The sequence below is a fragment of the Protopterus annectens genome, chromosome 5.part0 (assembly GCF_019279795.1).
Source record: "Protopterus annectens isolate FY-2018-M chromosome 5.part0, PAN1.0, whole genome shotgun sequence".
NCBI lineage: Eukaryota > Metazoa > Chordata > Ceratodontiformes > Protopteridae > Protopterus > Protopterus annectens.
In genome coordinates this window covers 1,779,903,016-1,779,928,757 of record NC_056735.1, presented here as the reverse complement: position 1 = coordinate 1,779,928,757, position 25,742 = coordinate 1,779,903,016, and the positions used below count along the sequence as shown (strand labels likewise).

The 25,742-nt window shown below is 40.0% G+C and overlaps 1 protein-coding gene across 2 annotated transcripts in view; it reads right to left on the bottom strand.

Annotated features, from left to right (window-relative positions):
- Window positions 1–25,742, bottom strand: part of LRRC63 (leucine rich repeat containing 63) — a 739,268-nt gene that overhangs the window by 345,966 nt on the left and 367,560 nt on the right. For both annotated transcript variants that reach the window (XM_044071581.1, XM_044071580.1), the window contains exon 6: window positions 2,683–2,781. In XM_044071581.1, the coding sequence (XP_043927516.1) occupies window positions 2,683–2,781 (99 nt within the window). The remainder of the gene's footprint in view (window positions 1–2,682; window positions 2,782–25,742) is intronic.

Sequence of the window (25,742 nt, the reverse complement as noted above, 5' to 3'; positions counted from 1 at the left end):
TCTGACTCATCCAAGTCGGTATCAGATGTGACGGACTCAGGGGAGTCCAGATGCTTCCTCTTACATTTCCTCTTCAGAGGGGGCTCCCCTGACGGATCAGGGGAGGCCTCAGAAGAGGAGGATGCTCCCAATGGGGGCCCCTGAGGCGTAGGATCTCTGCGGTCAGGGTCGAGAAGATGAGTAGAGACCGTAGCAGGCACTACAGTGGGAGGAGCTGAGGGAGCCGACCGAGGAACAGGCACAGGGGCCAGCACACTCCTCATGACCTCGAAAGCACCCCTATCAGGCAGAAAAGAAGGTCCCCGCTCCGAGGAGATAAGGACCCCTCCCGGCACCGAGAGGGATGGCTCCGAGGCCGATGTCGGAGCCGAACTCACCTGTGCCGAGGCTTCGAGAGGGAGAACAGGGTCGGACAAGGGTCTGATGCCACTCGCCCCCTCGGAGCCGACGAGGGAGTCACAGCATCCGGATCCCTCCAAGGATGGCACCATAGAAGAAATCGGAGCCGACGACGGAGCTGAAATGGGTGGTATTGGCTTCGACGTGTCGACGGTCCTGGCTCCCACAAACTCCAGCTCCGAACTCAAGGGAAGAGTCGGAGGAGGAATCGATGATGGAATGGGAATAGCCACTGTCTGTTGAGAAGGGCTATGAAGCATCTGGGCCAGTGCCTGCGACTTAAGGAGTCTACTAACCACCCTCTCGATGTCATGGTCCGAAAGCCTGGAAGACCGGGAGGAATGGGACCGGTGACTGCACTCCGAAAGCAAAGGAGGTCTCAGAGCCGAGTGGACCGACTCAAAAGAGGGGGACCTGGAGCGCTTACGGGTCAAAGTCGGCTCCGACAGAACTATCGGAGCCGATTGAGATTTTGAAGCATCGGCTCTGGCTGGAGCCGATGCCAAAGCAGAAGTAGTACCACTGGTCGGAGGCTCTAAACTTGGAGCCGACGATTTAGTGGGCTTAGAAGGCTTGCCCAACGAAGACTTGGCCAGGGAGCCTTCAGGCATTAATAAGCTTCTCAAAATCAATTTGTTCCTGCGTTCCTGCAGGACTCTTGGACTGAATGCATGGCAGACAGAACAAGAGTCCTGCAGGTGCAGAGGGCCTAGGCAATGCACGCAAGAAGTGTGACCGTCTGTCAGAGACATTTTCTGACAGCACGAGTCACACTTCTTGAAGCCTGAGACCTTGGATTCCTTAGACATAGTGGAACACACCCAAACACCACACACACACACACACACACTACAGTAAATAAAAAACCTAGTTCAGTCACAACACCACCAAAGACTGAAACTACAAGTAATTTACCCAAAAAACTAACTTGGCCCTAAGGCCTAGATGTATAAGGGAATGGAAGGGCCGGGGGGGGTAGAAAATAGACCCAGAAGGTAACTATACAAGTCGGGTTACTCTAAGTAGGGGACAAGGGTATAAAGAACACTAACCTGAAATAAAAAGGGAAAAAAATCTTACCCAAAAAGCTGTTCTTTTTGAAAAATTACCAGAGCTGGCAAAAACGCAACCTCGCAGCTAAGTAGCAAACGAGATCTGGGTAGTTAGCGCCTAGCATTGTGGGATACAGGGTTACCTCGAGCAGGTAAAAATAGCTCTCGAACTTTGGCATAAGCCGAGTCGGAGCAACCCATCCAGCAAGAATGAAGGCGAGATTGACAACTTAACATCATTAGTTTGGGGAACCATTAGGCACCATGGATAACTCTATACTCATGCCTGAGTGACACTTAAAAATATGGGGATTGGGAGGGGGGATCCACTAGCTATCGGGGATAACTCTTTACCCATGCCTGTGTGGCACTTACACATAATGTGGGCTAGGAAACATACTAGACACCAGATATTACTTTCACTTTCCATTCCCTAAGGGCACTTAATAGGGATTGGGGGGAATCACTAGACACCAAGAACACTTATTTAATAATATGTGGGTCAAGGGAGAAAAACTAGGCACCAGGGATACTTATTTAATGACATGTGTTGGGGGTAGAACCAATAGACATCAGAGATACCTATTTAATAATACATGGGTTGGGGGAGCCACTTCACAAGGGATAATTTTATACATACAGAAGGATATGACGTGAGACTCTAATGTCTGTAATTAATGACTGACTGAAATCTTCTACGATTTACTTGAACACGAAAAGATGGCATCAAGGTTGTTCAGACAACACAGGGACAGGTATGGAGTCTGTCGTGTGTGTGTGTGTGTGTGTGTGTGTGTGTGTGTGTGTGTGTGTTATACCTGGAGAATGAATGAGAGGAGTGTCTCTGCTTTCATGATGCTGCACCCAACACTGTAGCTAACTGCAATTCAGAAACATGCAATTTAGCCCATAATGAGGTCTTTCCTCACTGCAACTAATGTGTCTTTCACTCACAAATCACCACATTGAGAAAACAGAGTATTTTGGGATCCATATGAATCCTTGGGAATGTCTTTTCATGCCATTGTTCCAAAAGATTCTGTTATGTACTGTGGTGAAGTACAGACAAGAAAAGTTGTTTAAGTGTTACTGCCTAAGCTGGTTTATAGTGCTTTTACTAAAGTTGGTTCATCATTCATTGTTGGATTAAAAGCAGAACAGAACGCTTCGTTTCCCTGGATGTTTTTTTTATGTGGACAGACAAGAAAAGTTGACTTTTTTTCATTCTTACCTCATTAGGAATTTGCTGCAGATAATTAAACGACAAGTTGAGATAACATAAAGTGTGGCGTAAAGGTGTCAGATCTGGTACTTGAGGTATAAAATGGGCCTATAAAAATAAAAAAAAATGTTAGGAAAAATGAAAAATGTTTTCATGTACTTGAAATGTAAACACCATAAAACCATGCACTAGACAATCACACACACATACTCACACACACACACACACACACACACACACACACACACACACACACACACACACACACACACACACACACTTTTATTTCATTAAATTAACAAGGAGCTGTCCTGCTGCCCTGTAGATATTCTGTTTATCACAATGGTATGGAGACTGATGACTAACAGAATAATACAGTAAAACAGTTTATTGGTAGCTTCGGTTGCTAAGATGCATATGCTAGCTCTAGAAGTCAACTGCCCCTTCATATATGAAAGATATTACAACTGCCTGTCAGCACTCAAAGATATTCTTCTTACATGATTCCTGATATATGAATTCTTGATTTAAAATATCATTTCACTCAATTTGAGCACAGTCCCTGTGATTCAGAAATATGCTCACTGTGATGATGGTAAGCCTTCTCCTGTTTATTGTCTGGGCAGAATGTAACTTAAAGCTCATTGTCAAATAACAATGCAAAAACTCAGAACTCAAACAAGGATAATTAGCAATTTTTCCCACTGCCGGACTCAGACCTGCAGAGAGGGACAAACAGCTATAGCAGTGGCTGTATAATGCGATAAGCACAAGTGCAGAACAAAGAGTGTGTTTATGCCCACCATGTTCACAGGCACACAAAATCAACAAGAGAAGAAAAGCAGCAATCAGCTTTAAATGGCTCTTTCTTTGACCGGAAGGAGGGGTAAAAATGAGAGGATAGGACAGTATGAAAAGGAGAAAGGAAGCACACATGGGAAACTGGTAAGGAATGAGTATGATAAGGAAAGGAAAGGAATTTTTTTGTGGGACAGGTGCCCCTTTTCTCTTATCAAAGGAGGAAATGTGGGTAAGGGTGTAAGGGAAGGTGAAGGAATGGTAAGATGGTGAGGATAGGTAGCAAGGGCAAACTCATAAATACATAACACAGACAAGACTGAGACAGAGGTGCTGACACACTGAGGGAGGGGGAGACTGTGAAATGACAGACATCAATCAATCAAAGGGAAGACAATAGTGATGGGAAGGATTAAAAAACAAACAGAGGAAGGTAAAGCTACAGAAGGGAGCGGAATATCGAGATGGGGGAATTGGGTGAGTATGTCTCCCAAACTACCTGTTATGTCATTATAAGTGGGAGGTCAAACACCACCTTGGGCTCCCTCATCACTGGGTCCTTGCTGGGATGATGTTGCCAGTGATGGACAGCAATGTGACTCTATAAGCTATAAGAAGAGTCTTTCCAGATGGCCAATACAGGCTTCTTTACATGGCCAACCAGTTCCCCAACTAAAATCAACCAGCTGCTGATAGATGACACATGAGTTATCTGGGCATAGTCAATGGTAGGAACAACGGTGCTCCAAGCCAGTAAAGCCCCACCTGAGCAAGGAAGGAGGGCATATCAGGGTCCCACAGGGAATGCACAGGGGAGGCTGCCCTAGCTGGCAATAATGTAAATCTAACAGTCAGTAGGTCTTGTTGGAGGCTGGTAAGATGGGGCACAGCCACGGGCATTGTTAGGGCAGTTGTACAGAAATGCAAAATAAAAGGACAGAAACAAAATAACAAATGTTGTGGTGAAATGTGTGTTTTGAAATGCTTTATACCAATTCTATCCCACTGGTGCATTGGCATGAGAAAGCAAGGCAGGTGTCATAAATGTAATGGGAACTGGAAAGTACAGTTGTGTTAAGTAAACTTACCATCAGAGTAGATTTTTTGAATGATCACTGCTGCAGCCTTACCAATATGGGATATATATCCCATACAGCCTTAACTACATGGGTTATATCCTGCTAAGGATATAACAGTTGACTGGCTTGCAAAGCTTTAAGGTCATGTTCCACATGCCCAAACCATTAGTCAACTCAAGCTGAGCTGACTAAAAAGTTAGGTTTGGGCATCAAGCCCTTCAAAGTTTTCATGCCAACAGACCAAAACAGGGCTAAAGCCCTGACAAGGACAAAGCTAAAAAAATGAAGGTAAGGGTCCTTACCCTGGCAGCAAAGATATATAAAATTAAGAGGGATGAAAGGAGGGAGCATCTACTACAGCAGTGATCATACAAATAACTAATGTCATGGCAAGTTTACTTACACAGTTGCATTATATTCATCATTATGATCATTGCTGCAGTATTCTTAACTAAATGGGTAGATTATCATATCTTAGACTGACAGGGAGGAAGAAGGATGACGGTCCAGGAGCTACTGAAGAATGGTGCTAGCAAAGCCTTTCCTAGACCTGGGGAAGGAATCTAGTTTATAGTAGTTTGTAAAAGTGTGTACAGGAGACCAAGTTAAGTTTCTAAAATACTTCTAGAATCCAATCCTTTCCAAAAAATCCACTGATGAAGACAAGGTCCTGGTAGAATAAGCCTTAACCCTACCTGTGATAGTTTTGTTGTAATGAATATAACAAGAGGTAATAGCACGAGATAACCATTTGTAAATAGTCCACTTCAACACAAATTGTCATTTTTTTCTTACCTTCCCAAGAAATTAACTAATCAGAGTTCCTGAAAGATTTTGTTCCTTCAAGACAGTATGTGAGTTATCTGAGGCCTTCCAATGTATGGAGTATACTTTCTCCCTCATTTTTAGATTCTGAAAATAATTCAGAGAGATAGATAGCTTGGCTTAAGGTAAACTCAGATACCTTTTAGGTATACAAGAAGGACTGCTTCTTGAGAAAACTCTAACTGTGGAAAATGAGATGAGGTTGACCCACCATAAGATTTTGCAACTCAGATTCTCTTCTTACAGAAGTCTGAGCAATTAGTAACACTGTTTTCCATGTTATGATCCTCAAGTTAGCCTGATGGTGAGCTGATTCAAGTAGAGCAAGAGTTAGTTTTTCTAACACCAAATTAAGATCCCAAGGAGAAGCCATCTCTTTTCTGGGAGGTTTGTATGGAACACCATTTTCAAAAACGTTATCACACGAGATTGCATAGAGAGAGGGAAAACCATGGGCAGACATGCTGAAATGGCTTATAAATTAACCTACATGGAGGAGTAAGGCAGGCCAGAGAATAGTAATTCACACAAATGACACAGAACCAAAGAAATACTAATCCTGAATCGGTGCTGTTCATAGCTTTCAACTGTCCAGATTTTTGCAGAGCATCCAGATTTGGGCCTTATATTTTTGGTCTTTTCTTCATAAAAGTTGTGGTTTTCTGGCATATCACAGAGGACTAAAGTCACTAAATAATGGCATACATTTGAGTTTCAGACTTCATATCCCTCAGAAAAAGCATACTAACACAAATCCTGTTATTCTAGCAAATTTCTAAGTTTATGAGTGATATTTAAACTCTCTTCCTTTTTGGGCCTTTGTCTTCCCATTATTTTTAACTTTGCCCAGATTTCTTGCACTAAGAGGTTAAGAGGTATTATGTTGGTTCCTTTTCTGACACCAACTAGAAAACATTGTCCAATTATTAATAAATGATGTTCTAGTAGCAGGTTTTCTTGCCTCTTTTAATACATGCTGCATACCCTCAGAAAAAAGGTGCTTAAAAGGTATGAGGATTCTAACATCCAGGCATTGTGTCTGGCCATTTCTAAATGAAAGAAGAACTATTGTCACCTGGGCCAGAGATCACCATAATGACCCTTTGTGGAGTATTTCTAAATATCCAGAATGATCATATTAGTGAAAAGGATGGAAAAGCATACAGGACCTTTCTAGTCCATCTAAAAGAAATAAACATCTATCTTCCGGGTCTTGTTGCATGAAATCCTGGAGCAGAATTTTACCAGCCGATTGTTGTGAGAGGAGGTAAAAAGATGTTTTGAGGTGTTCCCCACAGCTGGATCAATTTTGGAAGATCCCCTCATTTAAATTTATGTATGTGAGGTTCTTCCCTGGTCCTGCTCAGCTTGTCTCCCAGACAATTTTGTTCTGGCAGAATGTAAGATGCCTGTAGAGTGAGACTATGCTGAAACTGTATATGCCAGGCTATCATGGCTAGTTTCCACAGAGACTAAGAGATGGTTCCCCCTTGGTTATGCACCACATCACTGTGGTGTTGTCTGAAAACACTTGTAGAGGTCCCAGGGACCATAAATGACTGAGAGAGTTGAGAACACTTATAAGTGCCCACTGTAAAGAGAATGAAAACACTGTCATCTATGTTAGCATGTCTGGCAAGAGATTTGTGTATATTCTCAGATTAACTTGCATTGTATACCAGCACTTCTAATTGTGAAAATGTAAATAAGTTTGTAAAATGTTGAGTATTCCCTGTTTACACAGAATGTTTACAGAATCTGTCAGTGTTCTGATACATTTCTAATTGTGCATGTTTGAGACGGAGATTCTAAAGTACAAACTGTCTGTGAAGACTCAGCTGTTCAGTAGGTACTGTCATTAGAATGTTCCTGGTTGCTAAGTGATTATTTGAACAGATGACTGACAGGAAAAAATAACTTTTTCAAACAGCTGACTGTTATTTTTTAGTTGAGACTGTTAACCAGGAATATAAAAGAGACTGCTGAAGTCAGTTGAAGGGCAGTTAGTTAAGAGCTGCAGTCAGTTACAGTGCTGTGCAGTGATATCTGAAAAGAAGGACTCACCAAAAACTGTAAGCCTGCCTTTACTTTGCTGTTATGTTTTAGATTAGATCATGGACAGTATTCTCTAGTTAGATTAGAAAAGTTCAGTTATTTAGATAGATTTTTCTAAGATGATGGACTTTTATCTGACAGTTTAACTTTATACTTGTGGTGATTGAATTCTGGTGTTTACTGAAAGTTATAGATTTACATTCTTGTAATCATTTTACTTATTAAATGTTTTTCATTACTTTACATTGTGGCTGGACAATCAGTGTGTTTTTCAGACATTAGAGTGCTTATACCTGTTTGATACTCCCCAGGTCACCTTGAAAGCCTGGCTGCTTCTGGTCATAGCTATCATTTATTTTGATATTTAATTTTTAATAATTGATCACCTTTTGAAGGTTGTGTAGACCTGTCTGACTCTGTTTGGTTGCAGGATTTACCATTTGTATTGGGGAGGGGACACAGCTGGAAATCTGTGTCAGGCTTTCCATGAGAGTAGAGTGTGAGAGATTTAAATTTATTTTGAGTGTGAGTGAGTCAGAGGACTTAAACTGGAACACATTGCTCTGAAGTGTATAATAAGGAATTACAGCTGGGGTGGGCAGAGGTATATACTCCATTCCCAAGAAAATAGAGCATTTCCTGTTGTGCTCTTAAGGGAAATTGTGGAATTTTACTCTTGTGTGCTCTGTACTCTGGTGTTTCCTGTGATGCTCCCACACTGGAATCAGTAGTGAGGATTGAGGCTCCTTAGTTACTGACCTGGGTTTTAGTAGGGGTTGTCACATTTTTGGTGGCAGTCCAGTGGAATATTGACCAGATGTCACACCCACATCTCTTTATGGTTATGTGTTTTGGTCAGTCTTTTCTGTTCCAAAGACCCTTCACCTTTATCCACATAAACACTGCTCCCCAAGCAAAATCTGAGGCATATGCAGTGATCAATTATGCTGGAGCTGTGAGTGATAATGGAAGACCTGGATTCTGAGAAATTTGGTTTCTCCACCCAAAAAAAATCTCACTTTTCACAGTTCCCAGGACTAGAATCTGAAATGTCAGGGGATGCTGATGATGGGACCATACAGATTTCAGATACCATTGGATTTTCTCATGTGGAGTCTTGCAAGAGGGTATCATAAGAATTGTAGATGCCATGAGAAAGGAGTTCCCTCGCTGAGACCATAGTCTGCAATGAAAAACTCAGGAATATATCTAAATACATATCTAATGTTTCCTATGAAAGTAAAGCTCTTCAAACTGAGATGTCCAGGAGATAATCCATGAAAACAATCCTATTGTTAGGAGGCAGACAAGAGTTTTGTAAGTTCTCCTGGAACCCTACACTGTATCAGAGATTCCTTACCCAGGTGAGAGATTCCAGACACTTTGAAAAAAGATGAGCAAGCTGTCTAAGCAAGGAGAAATGTGAATACTTTGCAGACTACAGTAGGCTATTACAAGAGCCAGACACTTTGAGAATTCCCCTGGAGCAGTGGAGAGATCAAAAGGTAATGCATAGAACTGATAAAGTGATCCAGATACAGAAAACTTTTAAAATGTCAGAAATCTGGATTTATAGGAATGTGCTTATATACATCTTTTAAATCTAAGATCACTAGAAAACTCAAATTGGGAATAAGGGATAACAAGATGAAAAGGGATAATATTTTAAACTTGGGCACCTCCTCAACCAGGTTTAAAAAAAGAAAGACCCAGAACTGGTTTCTAATAAGCTTTCTTCTTTGGCACTAGAAACATTCTAGAATAAAACATTTCTCCTAACTAAAGAGGAGAGACTGCTTCTATTGCCACCTGAGACATCAGATGCTGAATGAGAGGAAGAAAAAGAGGAGTTTGGTCTGGTAGATGAGGGGAAAATTCCTCAAAAAGGACAGAAGAGGTTCCCACTGCAATCTGCTACCTTAGTGAAGTACTTTCAGAACCCATCTGTCTGAAACTATCTGTTGCCAAAGACAGAAATGGAGGTTCACACTTTCTGGGAGGAATAAGGGTTTTCCAGGGTGAGAAGGGAGAGGGAAGTCTTCATGACAGTCATTTAGCCAGACTTATTACACTGTCCGTTGATCTGTGGGGGGGGGGGGTCCTTTTTTTTTGGAACCTCCCTGCCATTGCTTTTTAAAAACTTGTTTAACAGCAGCTTGTTGATTTTTTAAATTTTGCTTTTTAAAGAAGCTTGTAGGGGTGCAATTGAATCCTTTGGCAAAGTTGGGGAAGGAAAAGTTTGGAAAATCTGAGAGATTCCTTGGATAAACTTACCTCTCTCATCATGCTTTGTCTTTTTAAGAACATCTGGAGCAGCAGCAGCAAATGGTCCAAACACTAAGTCTCAGTTCAAGGGGGAATTCAAAATTCATGTTCTGACATCTTCTGGAAGATTTTGAGAATACAACCCAGCAAACCTCCTCACAATAGTTTCAGTGACAGAAGCCTTGGAAATGGTATTAGCAGAATCATAAACATGTTTCAAACAGTGAGTAGCCACTTGAAACACAGAAGCAATCAATTACACAAACATGTTTATTTTTTTTCTGAACAGAACACAGATAACATAATAATGCTCATTTCCTCAAAAGAGGAAAGTATAATCTTTAACATAAGAGCTTGACAGTTGAGAATTCCAAAAACAAATGTTGAAGATGAATACATTTTTTCCCAAATCTATCAAAAGCTTTCCTATCCTTGTCAGAAGGAGATGTATTGGTATTAACCAGATATGTATCAGCTGCTGAGAATGACCTGGAGTGTACAAAAACTTATTAGCTTGAGAAACTGTCTTTCTTGAGGGAGGTAGGCGGGCTGTTAGGCAAGTTACAGGCTGTGACAAAAGCATCCTCCAATTATGAAGGCAAAGGATGAATAGGAGTAGGTTCTGGAAAATCCAGGTATAAGAAATCATAATAATTTTTCAGGGACAATGGAATGTCATTGTGTTTCCATTGAAGCAACTGATTCTTTCCGGAAATAATTTCAGAGAAACGTAATTCTTCAAAGGGACTGATACAAGCCACATTCTCCCAGAATATGAATCAGAAACCCAAGGAGACAAAGAAGAATCTTTCTCTTCACAATCATTTTGTGGTTCAAAAGCTTGCAACTCTTAAAAAAAATGAAGAATATCATTTTTTAACTAGAAACAGCTGAAATGGAAGTGCCAAGAACTTGAACTAAACAAAGCAGTTATGTACTCACCATAACATTCCATCTGTATTTTCAATTTTTCATCTCTCTTCACATGTGGGTTTGGATCTGAGCCCTTGGATCCGACTAGGCCATTAGCATGCTCATGGCAACCAAAAAAAGCTCTTGGGTACCTCCCCCCTTAACAGTCAACCAAATAGGACCTGCACTAAGGTAAACTGTCTCTGGAGAACCAAAACAATAAGACAAAAAAGCAAAAACTCGAAAGAAATACAGACACGTGGAGCATTAAAAGATTTATTAACTCACAAATCACAGAGCTTTCCGGTAAAAGACCCTTCTTTAATGTGCATTCCCATTCAAAAATGATTACATTTATATGCTTAATAACAACCAAATGACACAGCCAAAATTAACCAATTAACATCAATAAAACAATTTGTTTAAAATACATTTAAAGAGCCGAACATTCATAGACGTACCCTCTTCATCATTCAAATGTACAAAAAATCCTATAAATGTACAATGGGTTCCTATTATCTGATCGAACGTTTAGGTTATCAAATACCTAAACATCAATCTGGTAATAGCGAAAGCAAAAAAAACACGAATGGCTGATTTAATGCAGGGAAAGAATTCCCTTGGCTGTTATGCGGATTTGCCACTTTCCCCGCTGTAGAGCGATCTTGAAGTTGGTATATTTAGTTAGGGGGGGTGTGGGGGCACAGCCACCCACTTCATTTTGGTTTAAAGTTTTTTTTTTGCAGCCAAGGAAATTCATTACCCATGTTAAATTGGCTGTTCAGTGTTTTACTTTTTCGATATCACCAGTTTGACGTTTAGGTATTCGCTAGCCTAAATGTTTGATTGGGTAATATAGACGCTATACATCAATATATTTGTGAAAAAACATATACATATAGAATGCCATAAAAATAAAAAATATATATTCATTCATTTGATGTAATATATTCATTCATATGCCTTTCAGCATCATTTGTTTCTTTCTTAAAACTGCTTTTATCCTAGCAGATGTATTTAGCTTGGCCAGCATTCAGCCTTAAAATTCAATCTAGTTCACATAGTTCTAAGATTTTGTTCAGGTCACCACCCCTTTTATTTTTCAATTTAATGTCTATAACTCAAAATTTAAATTTATGTTCAATGCCCTTATCTATAACATGTTTTGCTAGGGCATTGCTAGATATTTCTCTCTTAATTTTTGATTTGTGTTCAGTAATTCTCTCTTTTAACTTCCTTGTGTATAGTTAGTCTAAAGTAACATGCATATCTGGTGACTTTGTATTTGTCATGCTTTATATATGGTCTTTATTCACAATGATACCTACGGTCTATGGAATAAATGCAGTACATCAGTTTTTGTGTGCTAATATGAATACTAGAGGGAGGGATGTGGAAATAATTTGCAAATTGTTAGAATTAGTCCTTGATAATAATAATAATGAATGATGATGAGGGTAAATCTATGAATGTCTGGCTCTTTAAATGTATTTTAAACTAATTGTTTTATTGACTTTAATTGGTTAATTGTAGGCTGTGTCGTGTGGTTGTTAAGTATATAAATTTAATAGTTTTTGAATGGGAATACACACTGAAGAAGGGTCTTTTATCCGAAAGCTCTGTGATTTGCGAGTTAATAAATCTTTTAACGTTCCGTGTGTTCGTATTTCTTTGGAGTTTTTGCTTTTTTTACCTCCCCCTTATCTATAATGCATCTCTCCCAAATACTTCAGATCTTTTTTGCTGTGACAATATTAGTAGAAAGGAAAGGTTAGTATTTAACAAACAAAAGAACCTTAAGTGAGGCAATTTCTGGAGTCTAATGAAACCCAAACTAACCATAGAAAGCCTCTTTCCATTCAACCAGGAATCCAAGGATGGGGATTGGAGGGTGGGATTATGAGGAAAGATGAAAAATCGACACTACAGATGGAACATTATGGTGAGTACATAACTTCTTTATCTGATATTGTCAATTTTTCATCTCCTCTTCACATGTGGAACAAAGTCCCCAGCTACCTTTATCCTGGGTGGACTCACGGGAGAATATTCCTCAGAACCATCATGCCAAAGGAAGCCCTTCCCCTGGAGACCAAATCTAGTTTGTAATGAGTGATAAAGTTATGATGGTTTGCCCAAGTGGCCACTGCACAAATATCATCCATGGAAGCATTGGTCTGAAAGACTGCAGATGTGGCCATTGCTCTAGTAGAATGACCCCGAATGGAATTGTCAGGCTTCATGCCTTTTGATGAATAAATAATGGCGATACAACTAGAAAGCCACTTGGATAAAGTAACTTTGGTAACTGGTGAGCCTTTCCTAGGCCATGTAAATGCAATGAACAACTATTTCCCTCTCCTAAACTTTTTTGCTCTATGTAAATAGAAGCATAATTGTCTATGAACATCCAACCAATGCAGTACATCCTCCCTTATTACTAAAATTATGGAAGAAATTAGGCAAATGTATAATCTGATTAAGATTTGTTTGAGAAACAACTTTGGGCAAGAAAGAGGGGTTGATACGCAATGAGACCCTGTCTTTATGGAAAATCAAATATAGGGGTTGAGAAGACAGAGCCTGAAGTTCTGATATCTGTCTCACTGATGTGATAGCCATCAAAAAGAGAGTTTGTCAAGAAAAATACTTAATATCACAAGTTGCTGCAGGTTCAAAGAGAGGTTGAGTAATCAGATGCAGAACCAGATGTAAATCCCAAGGGGGGGCGAAGGGCCCTTGTATGAAAGTTTTAACAACATGGTCCCTTTTAAGAAGGCTTTGCAAAGCTTGTGGGAATTCATGGACAAGTTAGCAAACCCAGAATGGAAATTTGATATGGCTGCTAACTGCACATTAATAGTAGAAGTCACTGCCCTGTTATTGAAAAGGTTGGCTAGAAATTCCAAAATGAAATGAATGGGAGCTCTGAAGAGGTCCATAGTGTATTGCTGTGCCCAGAATAAGAACCTCTTCCATTTACTCCTATATAGTTTCTGAGTAGACAGTTTATGGGAGGACATCAAGATATGACAGACCAGGGAGAAGGGCAACGGTTGTCTGGCGATCAATGGAACTGGAGGAACCAAGCTGTCAGCCTGAAATTGTGAAGGTTAGGATGAGTCTTTTTTGTCGGATATGACAACAGGTCTGGGAAGGGATCCAGAATCCAGGGATCCTTGTGTAGATGAGGCCAAAGAAAGAGAAACCAGATTTGTCAGGGCCAAAATGGTGCAATAAGGATTACAATCCTCGTCAACCTTTTGGCTTTCTCAAGAAATTTGGGGATCAACAGAATGGGGGGAAAGGCATACAGAAGTGCGTGGGTCCAATCGTGTATCAGAGTATCCCTTCGGGTTTGCCCCTGTGGGGGAATCAGGGCAAAATAGTTGCTACATTTGTTGTTTAGGGGAGAGGCGAAAAGATTGCAGCAAGGCCGGCCCCATGTGTGGAAAATATTCTCTGCTACATTCTGGTTGAGGGACCATTCATGAGGCATGAGAATTGTTCTGCTTAGCTCATCCGCTATGATGTTGGATCTCTCCAGAATATGCATTGCTATCAGAAAGCAATTGGATAAGATTGCCCATTGCCACACTCTGAGCACTTCCCAAAAGAGAGGGTATGATCTGGTGCCTCCTTTTTTGTTTATGTACCTTACTACTGATGTCTTATTAAATCATCACCATCCTTAGAGGAAGGGCAGAATTAAATGCCTGCAATTCTAAGAGCACTGCCCTCATCTCTAAAACAATTATGTGGAGCTTGGCCTCATTTGCAGATCAGGTGCATTGGACAGTCTTTCCCAGATAATGCCCCCCCCCACACACACACACTCAATCTGGGATGCATTAGTGGTCACTGTAGCCTGTGGTTGAAGTGGAATAAAGGGTTGGCCTTGTGTCACCTGTTGTGAGTGAAGCCACCATGACAGATCTTTTTTGCATATGTCTGTTATGAGGATGTGAAAGGGTACTGCTTGGTGAATTATTGACCACTGAGATGCTAGAAGCCATTGCAAAATTTGCATGTGAAACCTGGCTATTGTGACCAACACAACTGCAGCCGCCATAGAACCTAAGCCCCTTAGGACATGACGGGCAGCTACCCTTTTGTTTTTGATCAATCTTGCAGTCTGCCTTTTGATTGTTAATACTCTGGAAAGAGGAAGTCTAGCAATCATCGAACTTGTGTCTAGCAGGGCTCCTATAAACTCTATTATTTGAGTGGGATCTAGATGAGATTTTTGGTGATTTATGGTTATATCTAGTTCTGAACAGAGTGGAAGAACAGAGTCTCTTGCATAGACTAGTGGATGCTTGGTCAGGGCAGAAACGAGCCAGTCATCTAAGTATGGAAACACCTGGAATTCTTGTTGTCTCAGATGAGCTGTAGCCACTGCCATACATTTGGTGAACACTCTGGGAGCAGTAATGAGACCAAAGGGCAGTGGTCTGAATTGGTAATGACTGGCTCCCAACTGGAAGTGTAGGTATCTTCTGGAGTTCTTGTCCATTTTTATATGGTAGTATGTGTCCTGAAGATCTACTGAGCACATCCAATCATCACCATCCTTTTCCAGGAAAGGAAGTATAGACTGAACTATGACCATTTGGAACTTGATGGGTCGGATTGACTTGTTTAACTTGCTGAGCTCCAGAATTGGTCTCCAGTCCCCTATTTTCTTTGGTACTAAAAAGATCCTTGAGTAAGTTCTGAATCCTCTGTGGTCTGGGGGATTTTTTGGATGACTCTTTTTTTCTAGCATTTTTTGAATTTGCAAGACTGCTTGATCCCTTTGACTGGGGGGAATACCTGAGACTTTGTTGTTGGGAGGGGGTTGTTGAGAGAAGGGAATTTGTTAACCCCTGGATATTATCATCTGCACCCATGTATCAAAAGTTATCTTCTGCCAGTCTCTCCAGTGAAGGGATAGACGACCCCCAAAGTGCCTCCAGACAATTGGGCCTCCTTTAAGGAGCACTGAAAAAGTTTCCCAAAGAATGGTTCCCAGGAGCCTTGGTTTTGTGGACCTCCTCTGCCGTGAGGGCTATATCTTCTGTTGTTTCTCCCTCAGCCTTTGGGGGGAAACTCTCCATGTGTGTCTTGGTAGGACCCTTGAGACTTCTTGGACCACATTTTTCTGCTGCCTCTCTGACCTTTGGGATAGGGTGTCTGAGGAGTTGAAAAACATATGCCCATAGCAGAAAGGGTCTTACCATCCTTTTCACACCTGGATACTGTATCCTTAACTTTGTGGCCAAAAAATGACATGCTGTCAAAAGGAGCACTGATGAATGAAGACTTAAAAGTTCTGCAAAATCGCAAACGTACATCCAGGCATGCCTCCTCATGGAAATGCCGGAATCTGATGATCTCCTCGTTCCTTCAGCTGTTTGGGTGATGACTCTCATGGAATAGTTTGCAACTGAATGTAGGGTGGCTAACTGAGAAGCTGCTATCTCTTTAGCTCCTTCAGCTACTGCTCCTTGAAGGATATCTGAGAGCTCCTTGATCAGATCCCTTTGTAACCTGGTAAAATGAGATAGATAATCCAGCCACCATAAGGCAAAGGTTGCTAAGGAGATGACATGCTTCCCACATCTATCCATCATCCTAGAATCTTTAATCTTTATTAGGAAGATGGATAGTTGAGCTCTCCTCAGAAAGTTCCTTCTTGGTCACTGCCCCATGACCATAGCATCTATTGCAACCCCTTTAGTCCAGAAAGCCTTATCTGAGGGAGTGGTTATAATCTTATTTGGTTTCCAGGGAACTGGCTCAATGGAATCTGGGGTCTCCCACACCCAACGTGAGATCAAATTTATGACCTCATCAGTGGGCAGAGTCATTCAGGAGGTAGAAGGGCAGGAACCAAAGAGGCCAGGTACACTGACTCCTAGGGTGAAGGTTTGCTGGATTGCCAGTTGCCCCTCTGAGAATCTCTAGAATCTCGCCAAAGGAAATGTTCTCGGGGGTGACTGTGGGGAGCCTTCATCCTCATTGAAGTCGGTATCTTCCGTGGCTGACTCCTCTGTGGAGTCCAAATGATTCATCTTGCATATCCTCTTCTGAAGGACCTCCTCAGTGGGATAGTCTAGAGAGGTATTGCAAGAGTCAAGGGTACTCTGATGGGTATCCTGCAAATAGAGTCCCACTGTCCCTGTGGAAAGAGATGGGAAGAAGAAGAACTCTGGGTATCTGCATGAGATAATGGATCTGAGGGGGCAGGTGACTTTTTTGATGCAGTGGTAGCTATAGCCATCTCTAAAGCCCCAAAGGCTGACTGCTCCTGAATGAACAAGGACTCCGACTCCGATAAGCCACACTTTCAGGATGGAGACCCCTCCAGTCCAGAAGACAGCTCGCCCGAGGCTGAAGTCAGAGCAGAGCTTGTCTTTGCTGAAGCCCTGAGGAGCATCAACTGCTCTGAGGATCTGGCAGTCAATTGCACCCAAGGTTCACGAAACTCACTTTGGCTCTGGAAGCTCTCCAGCTCCAAAGAGACCGATAAGCTCCAAGCGAAGGTCTGACTGGACGAAGAAGGCCACCTCTGATCTGAACTTAAAGGCACTGGGAGTATCGGATCTGTGGGCTCTGATGCTTGCTTCGAAATCGGGGGAAGAGGGGGAGTGGACAGCTTAGACAGACAAGGAACCAAATGGTTTGAGATCAAAGGGGACCTAGTGATACCTTGCATCTGTAAAATCTTCTGCACCATCCATTCCACATCCTGGTTGATTGGGAGAATGAGGCAGAAGGGGATCTTGGCTGTGACAGAAATGGGGAAGGTACCCTCGAAGGAACCTGGCCATATGACGGGAAGTACCTTATCCTCAGTGAATACATAATTGGCTTGAAAGGGCTTAGTACTGGATCCGGTTTCGACAGTTTCAACCCACCCTTGCTAGATGGGATCGGAGCCGAAGAGATCGGATCTGATGGAACAGTGATTGGAGTAGAAGGCTCTGATTGTGCCCTAGACTCCCCGGTCGAGGAACATTTTGTCTGTTTTGGCTTCATATCCAAAGTATCTGTTGGTGCCAAAGAAGGTCTCTTTTTGGCCTTGTCTGAAGTTCTGGAGGACAATGATGAGGTTGGGCTCGAATGAGCAGATTTAACTTTAGAAGTGGAGCTTGACTTTTCATTACCTCCATGAATAGCTTCATCAAAGGAGGAAGGTAATACAGCCCTAAAAATGAGCTTGTTCTTGTGATCAATTAAAGCTATATTATTAAGAGTGACATACCACACTGTCCTCCTGTAAGTGCAGAGGCCCAAGACAATACACACATAGGGAGGTCATGTCGCTAAAAGGAATTTTGTGCCTGCACTTTGTGCACTTCTTGAACCTGCCAGATCTTCCTGTTTCTCCAACATGACAGAGGAAGAAGGGCAGAGAACACATGCATATAAACATACTCACGCAAAAAGAACAGCGAAGGAAATACTTTTTTTTTTTGTTAGGGTAGATAGAAGGAAGAAAGAATGGGGAAAAACCTACTAACAATAGCAGGCAAGAGATACTTGAAGGATAAAGGGGAGGGAAGTAACCTATAAAAAAGTGGTTACTGGCAGGAAGGAGGAAGAAAAAGTAAAAGTAGCCTAAGCAGACAAGAATTATTATACCAAACTTTTAAGAATTAGTGTTGGAATAACAAAAACATATAAAAAAAATGACCTGACACCAAGAGTAAACTGGGATGGCCACATCTTCGTAAAGTAGCAAATGAGATCTGAGTTATTTGGGAGAGATGTATTGTGGGTAAGGGGGAGGTATCCAAGAGCTTTTTTGGTTGCCACAAACTTGCTAATGGCCGAGTCAGAAGCGATGGCTCAGATCAAAACCCACATGTCAGGAAGAGATGAAAAGTTGACGCTATCAGATCCTTAGTTAAGTTATCCACCCTAGATACCAAAGTGGATGGGAGGACTCCCATGTTGATTTATATCTGCAGGAAGGCCTTCATCATGAGATACAAATCTGCTTCAGACATGCTTCTGTAAGACCTGAAGTATCAAATTGATAAGACTGAAGATAGTTGTGAAGGGATCCAAGATAACTCTCTTTCTGTCTTTCTCTGATGAAGTCCTATTCATTAACCATTTCAATGACTTATCAGACATAATTATCAGCACTGGCAACTGTGGAGCCGAAGCTAGTAAGTATGTTGAAGTCGATGCTGAGTATACTTGGACCCGTGAACCTTCAATGCCACTTGAGTTCCAAATCGCAAAATCCTCTGATCTTCTTTTTTGAGATTCAGAATCCTTAGACTCTTGAGAATGCACGACGTTCTCTGATACCTTTTGGGGCTTCTCTGTCTTGGGATCTAGGGACAATATCTCATTTATTTTGGGGTTGTTCTTTCCATCAAAAAGGGCTCAAGGGCCAAAAGCTTTACAGATAGCATAATCCTCCTAGGAGTGTATCACTCCCAAACAAACCACACATTTCCCTTGGGTAGCCCGGGGTGGGATTTTATGGCCACATTTTTGGAATATCCTGAAACTTTTTTTCTCTCTCTCCTTTATCCAGACACTGCCACAGACAAGTAATCAGAAATAAACAGTAGATAAACAAGAAAACAACTAGGAAACAATGTCTATGCATTACTATTAACACTAATATTTTATATATATATATATATATATATATATATATATGTATATAGCTATATATATATATATATATATATATATATATATATATATATATATATTTATGTAATATTTATATATATATATATATATATATATATATATATATATATTTTTTTTTTTTTGGGTGGCCACGGTGGTGCATCGGTTAGCGTTGTCACCTCACAGCAAGAGGTTCTCTGGTTCAATCCTTGGCTGGGGTGCCTTCTGTGTGGAGTCTGCATGTCCTCCCTGCGGTCGCGTGGGTTTCCTCTGGGTACTCCGGTTTCCTCCCACATCCCAAAGACATGCTGTAAGTGGATTGGACACTCTAAATTGGCCCTAGGTGTGAGTGCGTGCATGTGTGTTCCTTCCGTGGAAGGTTGGGCACCAGGCTGCCAACTCGACACTGTAAAACTCCACTGCAAATCATGAGCGGACAGGTGATCCGCTGTGGTGACCCCTAACCAGGAAAAGCCGAAAGAAGAAGAAGATATATATGTATATTTCTATTTATATATATATATATATATATATATATATATATATATATATATATATATATGTATTCACTTCATAATCTCGAAATACTGAAATCTTGAATTTCAGTATCTCGAGACCATGAAGCCGAAAATCCATAAGCTGAAACCCCAGAAGTGCACAACTTAAAATTGCAACTTCTACACTAAACATACTGCAGACACAAACACAAACATACACCTCCCTTCACATACCCAAACACCTACCCTATATACAAGCAGGGGGGCAAGCACCTCTGCACCCCCCACACCCCCTTACTTTGATATACTAACTTCGAGGTCGCCCTACACAAACACACAAAAACACCACCACACAAGCTACATTCCCATTGCACACACACATCACACTAACAAAACACACAGATACACACTAAAGCCCCTACCCAAAACCCATAAAACAAAAACACTTGCCTACATCTCCAACCACCCACTCACACACAGCAACACCAGAACTGCTAATTCAAAATCTCCGAACTTCTGGATTTTGAATTTTGCGCTTCTGGGATTTCGGCATTCTGCACTTTTGCCCTTCTGGTCTCGGGCTACTGAAATTCAGGATTTCTGTAGTTCGAGATTCTGAAGGGAACCCATGTGTGTGTGTGTGTATATATATATATATATATATATATATATATATATATATATATATATATATATATATACACACACACACACACAGTGGATATAAAAAGTTTATACACCCCTGTTAAAATGCCAGGTTTTTGTGATATAAAAAAATGAGACCAAAATAAATTATTTCAAAACTTTCCCCACATTTAATGTGACCTATAACTTGTGCAATTCAATTGAAAAACAAACAAATCTGTTAGGGGAAAAAAATATAAAAAATAAAAAATGTACAATAAGCTGGTTACATAAGTGTGCACACTCTTAAGCTAATACTTTGTTGGAGCACCTTTTGATTTAATTACAGCATTCAGTCTTCTTGGGTAGGAGTCTATCAGCATGATAGGTTTTGGGCCAAAAGTGACTGTTATTTGGAACTGTTCATAATTTCAGACAACTTGGCTAAAGCCCCAGTTCCAGCTGAAGACAAGTAACCCCAAAGCATGATACTGCCACCACCATGCTTCACTGTGGGGATGATGATCTTTTGGTGATACAAAGTGTTGTTTTTGCGCCAAATGTACCTTTTGGATTGTGGCCAAAAAGTTCAACCTTGGTCTCATCAGACCATAACACATTTTCTCACATGCTTTTGGGAGACAATGTAAAATTTTGCAAATTTTACCACCGCCTGGATGTTTTTCTGTGTAAGAAAAGGCTTCCGTCTTGCAACCCTACCCCATAGCCCAGACATATGGAGAATACGGGAGATTGTTGTCACATGTAGTACATAACCAGTGCTTGCCAGAAATTCCTGCAGCTCCTTCAGTGTTGCTGTAGGCCTTTTGGCAGCCTCTCTGACCAGTTTTCATCTTGTCTTTTCATCAGTTTTGGAGGGACGTCCAGTTCTTTGCAACGTCGCTGTTGTCCCATATTTTCTTCACTTTTTGATGACTGTCTTCACTGTGTTCCATGGTATGTCCAATGCTGTAGAAATTCTTTTGTACCCTTCTCCTGACTGATACCTTTCAACAGTTAGATCCCTTTAATGCTTTGTAAGCTCTCTGTGAACCATGGCTTTTGCTGTAGCAGGCAACTGAGTAAATGTTAAGAAAATCTCACTAAGACAGCTGAACTTTATTTGGGATTAATCAGAGTCTCTTTAATTGATGACAGGTGTATACCCAAAAAGACTGAATGCTGTAATTAAATCAAAAGGTGCTTCAAGAAAGTATTAGTTTAAGGATGTGCACACGTATGCAACCAGCTTATTGTTCATTTTTTTATTTTTCATATTTTTTCTCCTAACAGATTTGTTTTTCAATTGAACTGTATAGGTTATATGTCACATTAAAGGTGGGAAAGGTTTTGAAATGATTAATTGTGGTCTCATTTTTTTATATTACAAAAACCTGACATTTTAACAGGGGTGTGCACAATTTTTATATCCAATGTAGATATCTATATCTATATATCTATACCTATCTATTTATATACACATGTATATCTATATCTAATCTGCCTGTGTGTGTGTGTGTGTGTGTGTGTGTGTGTGTGATATATATATATATATATATATATATATATATTATATATATATATATCTAAACATACATATATATATTTTTTTTTTGAGAAAGAACAAATACAGTTTAGAAAGGATAAGAACACGTTAAAGCAGAAAGACTAAAGAATACAAGGAGAAGCACTTTGCTTTCGCTGAGTAGCAGAAATCATTTCTGGTTGCAGTGGCTCAATGAGATCTGAAGTAATCTGTCTCACTAGGAGATGATGGGAAAATAATTCTTAAAGGGGCATGAGGTTGGAGCACTAGTTTTGCTGGACTGGATTCAACAAGTGGCTCGAGGAGCAATAAGTTGGACGGATAGACTGAATGAATAACATCTTAGGTTAAATAGTTTAAGGAGTGTGTCTGCAAGTTTATGTTTAATACTATTAATTAAGCAAGCGTATAACATGGTCAGGTCTAATGGCAAATGTAATTTTGGTCTTCATTAGCACTTTCAGTGAATGATCTTTAGAGATAATTGATGGGCTATCAGATATTTGGTGCTTTGAATAGATGTCCTGGGGATGAAGCTGGCATTAAATTTAAAAAAATCCAAATTTGTTTACAAGGATACTGACAATGTTTATTGGATCAGAATCGAATTTGTCATTATGGGTATGTTCAGAGCAATGTACGATAGTGTCTTTAGTTTGCTAACATAACTAAAGAAGGATTTATAATTAGCTTTGGCTTCAGAAGTTAGCTTCAGTTCATGAAACCAATAGTGCTCTTCATTTTTTAAATATTTTTGATATTATCCTGTAGAAGAATAGATTTGGGGCTACTAAATAATTTAATGAATTTCTTTTGTTTGTTATATAGTTTATTAATAGCAGTGGGTCCCCAACAGGAGTTTTTTTTAAATTTCCCATGATACTTTATTCTGTTGAGGAATGCTAGCTCTATGTATTTTTCTAAATGGGTGTAGAATTCCTTAGTGAAGCTTGCTGCTAAATGAACATCAGTGGAGGTACAGTAATAAGTGAATTTTGATATTTCATCACAGAGTAAGCTGAGGTTGGCATGTTTGTAGTCATTAAATTCAATGGAGTTTGCTGTAGGAGCTTTGGGAAGTGTAAAGGAGGAAGTCACAGGTTTATGGTCAGATAACACTGGGGAGAGATATACCAGACAAGTAGTGCAAAAAGCAATCATATTTAGAAGAATGTAGTCAACAGAAATTTGCTACAAATATATATGATTTAAGATTTACATTTAATCAAATACATTTTTACACATCTGTGAAATGCATTCATTATTCAAAGCATTATAAAGACTCCCTTCCAAGGGAATGGAACAGTAGGTGGACATTGGTAAAATAGTCAACATTTTTAAAATGTACTTAAAATGTACCCATGACACATGACAGTTTTTTAAGGCTGCTAACAAAACACAGAGTACATTTACTGCACTCAAGTAGTTCTACAAATGTTAAGTCTGAGAAGGTGCCCCTGAAGGGAGATGGCACAAAGCTCTGTGTACTCTAGCAATCATATATGATAAAAGAGCCTTTGCAGGTCCCACTACCAAGTTAAACATTTACTGGACAACTATATCTAGTCTATCATTAAGATAATCTTCCCTCAAATCCTTTATTATTAAATTAGCTCTTCTGGATCTACCTGGTAAGGAAACAATGGCTTTTTTCAAACGCATAGTAAGAATGCCAGGATGATTTACTTTAGGCAGCATTTCTTTATACTAATCTTCCAGGTTGGAAACCCTTGTTTTTTATTTACATAAATATAATTCCAAACTCTGCAGTGAGTTTTTAATGCCCACAGTGCCACTCTGCAAAGTGAAGTATACAAGGGGGTTATTTTATTATTTTGGTGCAGTCATGATCGATACTGCCAGAGCCTGCAAAGTTAACTGGGAATCCCTGATGTTGGTAATGAACCCGTTGGTGTGCTACAGCCTGTAGATCTCAGTTACAGAAACTCTTATAATTAATTATTAGATAGTTGGCCCATCTTTATAAACACTTATATTGTACTCCTCTTGATATCACCCAGATGATATGTTATTTTCATTATTTTTCTCATCCAGTGAAAAAGTGAAGATTTCAGGGATTTAAATAGCTTATTTTTGTATGCTTCAGTAACTAATGTAGCCCTCATGTTTTCCTCCCATGACTCTAGATATGTAAATGTAGTGAGACACCAGGTAAGCAAAGCATTCCTGATAGTTGTATATATCCACATTAAATTGCTAGAAGATTAACTTTTAGTAAAAAGCAGCAAAATGCTGAATACCCTCATTAGTACCCACAGAAAACGGCATTGTCTTGTATACTTGTCTTTATGAAATATATCTTAATGTTACACTTTGACTACATGTTCTTGCATATTTTGTATGTCTGAATTCATTTATGCCATCCTGATTAAGCTTTATATTTTGGTAATTGTCATTTAAGGGACAATGTCCTTCATTACCAGTTTCCTTGCTTTAGACCAACCTTCCTTGACTGGTTGGTGAAGCTGTCATTCAATTCTTAGCAGACAGGAAGGTTCTCAATAGTGGTCAGACCTAGGTTCTCAGGAAAAACTAACAAAATTTCTACTTACAGCTGATTCCATGTTGGAAAAAGGAAGTTATGTCTTACCATAACATTCCATCTGTGTTGTTCATCTTCACCAATCCTTGATGTGGGTTCAGTTCTGAACCCTTGGAATCGACTCAGCCATATTTTCAGCTCGCGTTCTCCAAACTCTCGAGCCAGGCTCTATCCATAATACTCCTCACAGAGAATACCTCAGATCGAGTTTGCCAGATGACAGACTATAGCCAAAGGTAGAATGATTTTAATATATATATATATATATATATATATATATATATATATATATATATATACACACACACACATATATATATATATATACATATATATATATATATATATATATATATATATATACATATATATATATATATATATATATACATATATGCAGTTAGAGACGAGACCATCTATGAGTTCTTAATGAGAAACTGGATCAGAACTAGAGAGGTCTACAAAGAGTCTTAGGATGGGGGAGGGTAGGTGGGTAAGTCAAGGATTGGTGAAGATGAACAACACAGATGGAACGTTATGGTAAGACATAACTTCTTTATCTGATGTTAATCTTCACCTAATTCTTGATGGTGGGACAGCATCCCCAGCTACTTTTAGCCTTGGGAGGTCTCATGGAAGAATATTCCAAAGCATCATAGAGCCAAAGGAAGCTCAACTCCTCGAGACATGGTCTAATTTGTAATGGGCGATGATGGTATGATGAGAAGACCATGTGGCTGCTGCACAGATGTCATCTAGAGATGCTCTGGCATGAAAAAACTGCTGATGTCGCAATAGCTCTTGTTGAATGGGCTTGAACTGTTTTGAGGAGTTGAAGACCTTAAGAGTGATAAATGAATGTGATGCAGTCTCTCAGCCATTTAGCTAAAGTAACCTTAGTAACTGAATAGTCCATGTGCAGTGGCAAAAAGGCTACAAATAACTGATCTGATTTTTGGAATTCTTTTGTTCTGTGAAGATGAAAACGCAACTGTCTTTACATGTCTAGTAAATGAAGTGCATATTCTCCTTTGCTGGAAAAATTTGGGAAAAAGGGAGGTAATTGTAATGACTGATTAATATTGGATTCAGAGACTACTTTGGGCAGAAAGGAGTGGTTTGTTCTCAGTGCCAATCTGTCTTTATGAAAGCTCAGGTAGGGCGATTTGCATTACAGGGCTTGCAATTCGGAAAACCTTCTTGCAGATGTAATTGCTACTAAAAAGGCAGTCTTCCATGATAAATATTTGAGATGACAAGAT